Here is an 8,808-nt window from a genome sequence, read left to right as displayed (position 1 = left end):
ACTATGTATTAACAGACCTCTCTGTATTGAATCATATCTGTTATTAACCTCTGTCTCTCTTCCACAGCATGTCTTTTATCCTGTCTTCCTTCTCTCACCCCAACCGGTTGCAGCAGATGGCTGCCCCTCCCTGAGCCTGGTTCTGCCGGAGGTTTCTTCCTGTTAAAAGGGAGTTTTTCCTTCCCACTGTCGCCAAAGTGCTTGCTCATAGGGGGTCATATGATTGTTGGGTTTTTCTCTGTATCTATGAAGCGCCTTGAGGCGACTTTTGTTGTGATTTGGCGCTATATAAATAAAATTGAATTGAATTGTCATTTCTAGGTCACGTCACTGGGTGACTTCTTCCTTTTCCCTTAAATGAAATTCATGTTGAAGGATTCCCTTTTTGAAGAAACCGAGTGCTTAGTCATTGGGCTGATGGGTAATATCAATAATCACGTCACACGAAACAAGCAGAGTTCTGTTTTTGTCTTTATTTAATAAGCTGGTTCATAAATAATCACACATAAAAGATTCTTTCAGTAGTTACAAAGTGGGTAGCAACTTTAGTTAGCGCCTGGAGAAAAAAAATAAAACAAATGAAGAGAAGACTGCCGGCGGGGGGAAAGTTTATGGAGAGCGATCTCAACAACTCGGGAGTTCATAAAGCGGAGCAGAGAAGACGGAGCCGACGGGAGGTTTAAACATCCGACTGGTGTCCCATCACATTCCCGGCAGCCGTCGCTCATCAGCAGACTAGCAGCAGACAAAAAGGCGGCATGCGTGTCGCCGTTCAAAGCACATGCCCGATTTTTGTTTCTGTTCTCCAGTGTTTTTCTTGAAATGAAACAAAGGGAAGGGAATGTATCGGGAAATTTAAAAAAAAAGAAGAAAAAAAAAAGGAAAGAAAAAGCACAAGCTACATTTTAGGCTCACAAAACAAACTAAAAGATGTTGAAGTGGCATCTTCTTGGCTCGACTTTCTCCTCCTCCTCTCGGGAGCGATGGATTTACGAGAACGTTAAAATGTTTGACAGTGGTTAAAGAGGCGGCAAGAGCCGCTGCAGGATGTTTGTTTTTTAGCAATTTCATTCGTTCATTCATTCATTTCGGTAACTCGTTATTCTTTTCTAAAACTACCTCTTCCCTCCCCTTCTGCTGGTCTAACCGCAGGTGACCAACAAGCTTTGATTTTAATGAGACCGTTTAAAAGAAGGGGAGGAAACCTGCCTCGCTAAAACTGGTCTGACGCAGCGATGGGTGTCCATTGCTGGCTAACGCTAGTTTTCACTCTATCAGGTTACAAGTCCTTTCACGCTCTTGTTTAAGGAATCTAGTGGTCAAAGTTTTTCTCAGCGTGATGGGAGTCTACTTGGACACTTGCTGCTGAATGTGCTGCAGGAATTCATGATAGGAAGAAGCCCCCTCTGACCGGTCCTCCACCAGGTGCTGGAACAAAGTGGCTTTGGCCGAGGCATCATCTCTGCGGGAAGGGAGGAAAAAATGCATTAAAGGGAAAGAAGAAACTGGTTTGTACATTTTAATGCTCTGTAAGTCTAAGAAGTGTTGGAATCTTGAAGCATTGCTGACATGTCAGCTCTTAAACACAACACACCTGCCACTCGCCTCTGTCAGTACGCCCCAGGGCAGCTGTGGCTACAATGTAGCTTGCCGTCACCAGTGTGTGAATGGGTGAATGACTGAATGTAGTGTAAAGCGCTTTGGGGTCCTTAGGGACTGAGTAAAGCGCTATACAAATGCAGGCCATTTAAACACAACACACTCCTGCATCTTCTACATCTTCTACCTCACTGACTCTGAACTGACAGCTGTTCGTACAAATCCCCAGCATGAGAGTTTTTCTCTAAGAGAGTTTTCGGAGCCACCTCCTCAGGACCACCTATTCAGCAGTCAGAGCCAAAGCCCTCCCTGTTTTTTTTTCTTCTTCTTTTTTTAAATGTCTGTCTTTAATTTCAAAAAGACATCCATGAAGGACGAGTTCCCAGGCTGGGCGAGACGTTGCTGGCTTCTCTAACCCGACTTGCAAGAGCAGAAACTGAACGTCTGAACTGACGTCTGGTTTCTCTCTCAGAGCTCATAACTGCTTGTAGTCGGACCTTGGCTTTACTTTGAGAAATATATTCCCAATGCAAAAAAACCCAACAAAAAACCCCCTGAGATTTGCCAGAGTGAAATGTTATAAAAGTGACAAAACAAGAGCCATTAAGGAGCCGCCTTGAGCTCTGGAGATAATGTGGTGTGATATTTTTATTTATTTGACATTTAACAGGCTTTAGAAAGTCCCGCATAAACAATAAAGATGTAGCTCTCTGCTGCTTAGCCGTCTGCCTCTTTCGTCCCTTTGTTGCTATGCTTATAAACAGCTGTAGTAATCTCTCTGAGCCAAAAGTGCAGGTTGCAAACTACCCTAAAAGCTGTTTTTTCTACTCTTTGCTCTGTATGATCTCACAGAGAGCAGGATTGGCTAACACAGTCACCTCAGGCAAAGCTCTGGCCAGTCAGAAGAAAACTGGCTGAAAGGGAGAAAACCTTAAACAGCTTGTGTCCCCCTGGGAATAAACTGGGTGCATGTCCATGAGATGAAGTCTTTAAATGCTTTGTCCCTTCCTTCACGGAGCATCAAATAACACCAGGAGTCTTTCAGAAACATGGTGTTAATTCTTAAGGCTTTTAATCTGAAAAGTGACGTATTCTTTATGCCATTCTAGTGTCCGACTTCCTGTCCACATCATTCTGAATGATGTCGAGTTGAGAGCTGCTTCTGGGACATTTCTGAAATGTTGAAGTACAATCTGATAGAACTACAAGCCATCATTTCATGTAGAAGGGTGGATTATTGTGAACTATGACTCATGCTGAGCTACTCTAGCAGAGATCAAATCCAAACACGGAGGTGGAAATGAGGAGAATAGATCCCCTTTAACTGTGCATCTATTGGCTTCTCTGTCAGGTGCCCATCTGCTTTTTCAAATATTCGAACATTGCTTCCTTGAATATTTTAGCCACTCTTTAAAGTTCTTGCACTTTTAATATCATTAAAAAAACAAAAACAAATTAACAACTGAGAGGTTCGAGGTCACAGAGAACTTGAAACCACTTCAAGAGCCATTTTAAATTCTTTTGTCAAATCTCTCTCGTAGTTCCTGTCATTACAGATCATTAAGTCCTGTCATTACGCAAACATCTGTTCAAATACCACTCAGTGCATTTTTACTAACATGTCATGTAAACATGTGGCTAAGCAACAATGCCGTGCCACCAAGAGGAGGAGAGAGAGGAAACTGAAACAATGCGTTCCCTGCGGATGACTTTACCGCCGCTGTCAATCTGTGACCTCAATGCTCACTTTGTCTTTGTGTTTACACTTCGGAAATACTTTTTCGTCAACCTCGTGCCGATCTCTTCTATATGAAACTGTCCACACCTAGTTTCTGTTCAATGTCAATCAGAGCAGCTCACTATCTGGATTTACAAGATTCCAGGGAGGTGACGAAACAGAAGGGCGAACTCTGAAAGGATGTGCAGTATCAGACAATCATAATGTTCTTTATTTGCTTTATTTGCTCATGAACCTCAACAGAATGTCAGATTTAATTTGGCCAAGTAGCCGATAGATATAAAAAGGCACCTATCACATGACTGGAACATTAAACTTAACTCTGAAGCCGGAGGTTCACAGGAATGAGAGATGATTTTTTTTAAGTTGAAGTTTATTACTTCCAAAAATTATTAAATTGTCTACTTTTTTCTGTCAGTAATAAGCCAGCTCAGTGTCCAGTAGTAATGGCTCACTGTGCAGACACAGCATCCACAGAGCCTGTGCTCCAGTTTAAGTGAAGTTTTAGGATTTTGTCAGTCTGTTAGTTCGTACTCATTAGCAGGTGTCTTTGTGTACAGTGTAAAACACAGGTTCAGGCTAACATGGCGGTGGCCAAAACACTAATGCTGAACCTTCAAAATGAGTCCAAAACCAGTGGTTGATGCCACGATAGGCTGCCCTGTTAGGAATTATATTTCAAATCAGGGATGTCAAAGTTGTGCTGCAGTCATCAGATGGTGTGAGGCTCTGCATTAAGGTCTGTGTGCCTGCAATCTTTTATGACATGTGAGGCCCTGAGGCGACTTTAAACAAGTAAAACAGAAATGACTGCTCGCTTGGGGTCAGCAACTTTCTGTGTTCCCAACAGAGCACAATCCCTGCTTTCAGTCTTTGGCGACAGAGCAACTGAACACTTTTTCCTTTAGTGACCTCAGATTTTGTATTAAAGCAATATGTGAGATCCATTTCACGCAATTAAAAAAAAAAAAAAGAACAAAACAAGCTGTCTATGTATATCTGTGACTGCCCTGAAGAAGAAGCACAGTTTCCAGTGTTAGCAAACAGTCAAATATGAGTCCAGATGTGCAGCAGTGCTTACTTGACGACATGTATCGTGGAGCTGAACGCTCTGTTGTCGTGGAGCCAGTCGAGGAAAGCTCGCACCCTCTCAGAGAGAGGAGTCTCCAGCTCCGGAATGTGACTCTAGGAACCAAAGAGGACAAGAGGGGAAACAAAACAACAACGCTGTTGTTAGTGGCGTGTTTCAGATAGCGCAGATTCACACAGTCAACCCCGGCTATACAATGTGGTTAACGGGAACATGCCTGTGGTGGGGAGTGTGGGCTTGTAGGTGGATCTATGAGGCACTGACCCCTTGCTAGAAAGATAAAATAAGCAGCATAAACAAATGCTGACTCGCCGTTTGCTCTGGGTGTTGCCATCACGCCCTCGGCGTGGTAATGACAGAACTTTCTAGGTGGCTGCACAGTTTGTTAAAAAAGCAGAAAAGCTACATCAGCAAGTCTGTTCTGCTGGACAAGTTGTTTTTTTCTAACTAAGTGAACAGAAACACAGCTCCTTCACTGTGGAGCTCAACTGTGAGTCATTTTCAGGGGAAACAAAATGTCGCATTGCATCATTCAGCCAGCGACTGGGCGGCACACACACGTGTGTGTGTGTGTGTCAGTACAGACATTTCCCTAATCACACTTCTCTGTAACGTCCTGATGTGCTGGATGTTGAGGGAAAATAAAAGCTTCATTGTACTTCAAAAGATTAATCGTCTCTCTTTGAACTGTTTGCATGTGCATTTCTACTCAAATGAGTCTTACTGACCATGTTGGGGGGAATTGAAGCGTAGTTCGGGCAGCCCAAAACATCTCGGATGAACATTTCGTTGCAGCATTTGCCGATCCACAGATAAAACACCTGGACAGGCAGAAGAGAAGAGGAGCATTACTGTACAGTATACTTTCTACACACTCTGACATGTGTACATCTTAATCTGCCATAACTAAAGAGCCAGCAGGGCCAATGTTATTAATATCACCACTCTAAACTATGACAGTGAAGAAGAAGAAAAATAACAAAACAATTATAATAATTGATTTTTCTCTTTTAGTTTTTTCTAGGGGTTTTCCCATAAATTTCTATTTCTTATCAATTCCCCCTTCGTATACATCCTCCCATACATTTGACTGTTTTTCTCATAAATGTTTTTTCCTCATAGATTATAAATGTATAATTCTTTCTCTTTCTCTTGTAAGTTTGTGAGTTTTTTTTATTTTCAATAAATGTGTGGCTTTATGTTTTGCCTTGTTTGTTTGTTTTTTGTAATATTAAAACCCTCCTACCTTTTTTAAAAAAAATCTTTATTGGCACCAAATATGCCATTGCACTAGTGAGAAGTTCACTCACAAATTAGATTTGGTACCAAGTTTAAACTTCAAATATCTAACTACCCTCCATGTATTACTGATACTTTCCAGTGATAGTCTGAAGATTGGAGTGTTTCGGTTTCTTTCTGTATTTAATTTGCTGCAGTGGAAAATCCCTTTAAATTAAATTATGTGACATTAAACTTAATGAAAACTGGGCTCCAGTGCTGCTGCTGATGTTACTCTGAGGCAAATAATAAGACGATAAATCCCAACTCCAGTCCTCAAGCCATCACATATTATTTCAGGCAAAGACAACTTCTCTTTGATTTGCTCTAAATTATGACCTAAGGTTTATTGCATTTTATTAAAGGACTAGATGGTGAGAAGACAGAGACGTGAAAAATATAAACGAGGTGAAATAAAGACTTCTCGGAGCTTACGTTGCCACAGTCCATGAGGAAAGCTCCATCTCTGCTCAGCCTCTCAGCAGACAGGTGGAGCAGATGAGGCTGAGGGACTACGGTATCATTCAGATGAAGCGCCCCCTGCAGGTCAGACAACTTGTGAGCAGAGTATAAAAACAGCTACTATATACATGTGCAGACAACATATACATTCTAATTACATAGTGTCACAGGTCGGATATTACCTCATTTAAAATATGTCTCCACTGTAATATAATCTTCATAATTCTTGTTATTACAAGTGTTTAAAAGTAAATGTTACATGTGAGACTATTTTCACATTTTTAAATACAACTTTAAATGAAACATTCAGTGAAAAAAAAAAAGCTGATGCATATAATGCAAATTAAAAAATAAACACTAAAATAAAAGATTTTATTACGTTTATTTTGACATTTCTGTCATTGAGTTAAATCCTTGTTGTTCTAAAAGATACCACAAGCTTAAAACACCCTTGACAGACATCACAGTTTCCTCATAAACATTTCAAGTCATCTGTTTTAACTAGCAAAAGCAATCCCAATGATCCCAAACCAATTTTCACCAAACTTTCTGTGAATTTCCAGAGAAAACAAGCAGACTGGCTTTGCTCTTAGTCATCATAATGTTCAGGATTAAGGCTCTGATGTGACACCTTGCCAGACGCTGGGATTCCAGCATTTTTAGGCAACTCATCTAAGTCATCTAATGTATCTTATCAGCTTACTGTTACATTTAACCACTTTGCCAGGTATAAAAAACAACCTAAAATAGGGCTGTGCGATATGACCAAAATCTCATATCCCGATATAAGAATTATATCGTCCGATAACGATATAAATCACAAAAATGTAGCATTTTCTGTAAATTCTGTGAATCTCGGGCAGCTCGACTTGCGGGAAGTGTTTCCAGCTGCGCGTCATGTAGCTGGAGTCGACTGTTTTAACTGATGCATGAAACGATACATTTTTAGACATAAGTTGTAAAGGCCGCAGTTTTCTTTGTGAGTATTTATTACACATCGTGCTGCGGGGAAAAGCCTGTTCTAACATTTCAGTCTAAGGTTTATTTTTTAGCACCTGGCGGCTCTTTTTTAATTCTCATCCGTAAATAATCGGCTCTTTCATGTGATTCTGTTTATTTTGAAAAGTCTCAACAGGATCTTGAGCTTTATTGTGAAAGGTTTATGTGGAACATAAACAAGCGGACACGCGATGCTGTGTCTGTAAAACGATAGATGTTTTTATATCGTCATCCGATATATATCGTTATATCGAACTGCCCTAACTTAAAAGTGTGAGTCAAGTGTGAGTCAAGCCATTAAGCACAGGTTTAATGATAAAGTTGCACTGCATACTGAGATATATATGTTAAGGATGTTATGTTAATGGGTTAATAGTAGTCATTTTGTTTTTCCCTCTCTCTACTATTCTTTAGTGCACTGAGTTATGAGAAAAGCCATCTGCATCCCACCTGGTCAGAGATGTTGTCCAGTCGGTAGAGGTCAGGATGAACCATTCGCATCAGCTGCTGCAGCGGCTGAGTCTTGAATTCACACATGGCAAAGACCCGCTCGTCCAGCCTCGTGCTGGTGCCCGTCCGCAGGGCTTTCTGAAAGCAAACACACATCACATCAGCAGCGTTTGATATGATTTCTCTCATTTATTACGTCAAGAATAAGAATAGATTTCAAAGATCTATAAAAATTTAAAATGCAGAGTAAAGCTTTAGCCCCATTTGCAGAGTAAAACAAATCCTTTTGCTAAAAATGGAGAATTAAACTGCAACAAGTTCAGACAAAAACATTGTGGTAACAGTTTAACCTTTAATCACCAGGAATAATAGGCCATAATGTGCTTCTTTCAATTAAACAGTGATGTTTCTGAAGTTTATTCTCTGATTCATCACTGTTAGAGTCCCACAAACACCTACAGGGAGGATTTGTCTCAGAAACAGGGTGTGTATGTGCTTCTGAACATAGACACACCCTGGATGAATGAATGCACACATGCACACATTAATAGTCTTTAACCCAGGCAGTGTGACTGTGAGCTCACACTTTTCTACTGTGTAACATTTGGTCAGAGGGTGTTTTGTTTTTAGGGTTTGTACTCAACTACATCTTAAAATGCGTAATAACATTTTGCAGGTTTAGTCAGTAAAACAAAACTCTCTCCTTTTACCTCAAACTGAATTTAAAAAATAAAAAAAAAACTTTCCAGAAGAAGTCTGCTAACAGGGAAAAGTGGAGGGCTGCATGCTTAAACACACATTCACAGCCTTTTCTTCTCCTTCTTTTTAGTGTACGTCATGCTGTGTGACGCGTGTGTGTTCATGTGCGGATGACAGTCAGGCAGCCGCACCTGTTTAAGGAGAGCAAGGATGTAGAGGGGGAAGAGACGCATGGCTGCAGGGAGGACAAGTCCAGACTGCTGAAGGTTGGAGACGTTGCTCTTGTAGGCGCTCCCCAAGTCCACCACCGCATTCACCAGCGCGTCCCGGGCGTCCGACAGGCTGGATGATATCGATCGATCGATGGCTGGATTGAAAAGACCAAATGAAGACTAGTTTACCTCCAAGACAGCATTTTAATCATTTCTGAACACAAAGTTAAGTTAACAAAAGCCCAGAGTACGTCCTGATGAGACATGTTTACAAACTAGGG

At 41.0% G+C, this 8,808-nt stretch overlaps 1 protein-coding gene across 2 annotated transcripts in view; it reads right to left on the bottom strand.

Moving 5' to 3' along the window:
- Positions 1-458: 458 nt before the first annotated feature.
- sec24b (SEC24 homolog B, COPII coat complex component) overlaps positions 459-8,808 on the bottom strand; it is a 28,902-nt gene continuing 20,552 nt past the window's right edge. For both annotated transcript variants that reach the window (XM_085181574.1, XM_085181566.1), the window contains 6 exons: positions 8,507-8,682; positions 7,617-7,754; positions 6,141-6,245; positions 5,156-5,248; positions 4,419-4,522; positions 459-1,462 (listed from right to left, as the gene is read on the bottom strand). In XM_085181574.1, the coding sequence (XP_085037700.1) occupies positions 1,348-1,462; positions 4,419-4,522; positions 5,156-5,248; positions 6,141-6,245; positions 7,617-7,754; positions 8,507-8,682 (731 nt within the window). In that variant the 3' untranslated portion in view covers positions 459-1,347. The remainder of the gene's footprint in view (positions 1,463-4,418; positions 4,523-5,155; positions 5,249-6,140; positions 6,246-7,616; positions 7,755-8,506; positions 8,683-8,808) is intronic.

This window comes from Neolamprologus multifasciatus, chromosome 2 (assembly GCF_963576455.1).
Source record: "Neolamprologus multifasciatus chromosome 2, fNeoMul1.2, whole genome shotgun sequence".
In the NCBI taxonomy this organism is placed as follows: domain Eukaryota; kingdom Metazoa; phylum Chordata; class Actinopteri; order Cichliformes; family Cichlidae; genus Neolamprologus; species Neolamprologus multifasciatus.
The sequence above is the reverse complement of the archived record's forward strand: the minus strand, read 5'-3'. Positions and strand labels throughout refer to the sequence as shown.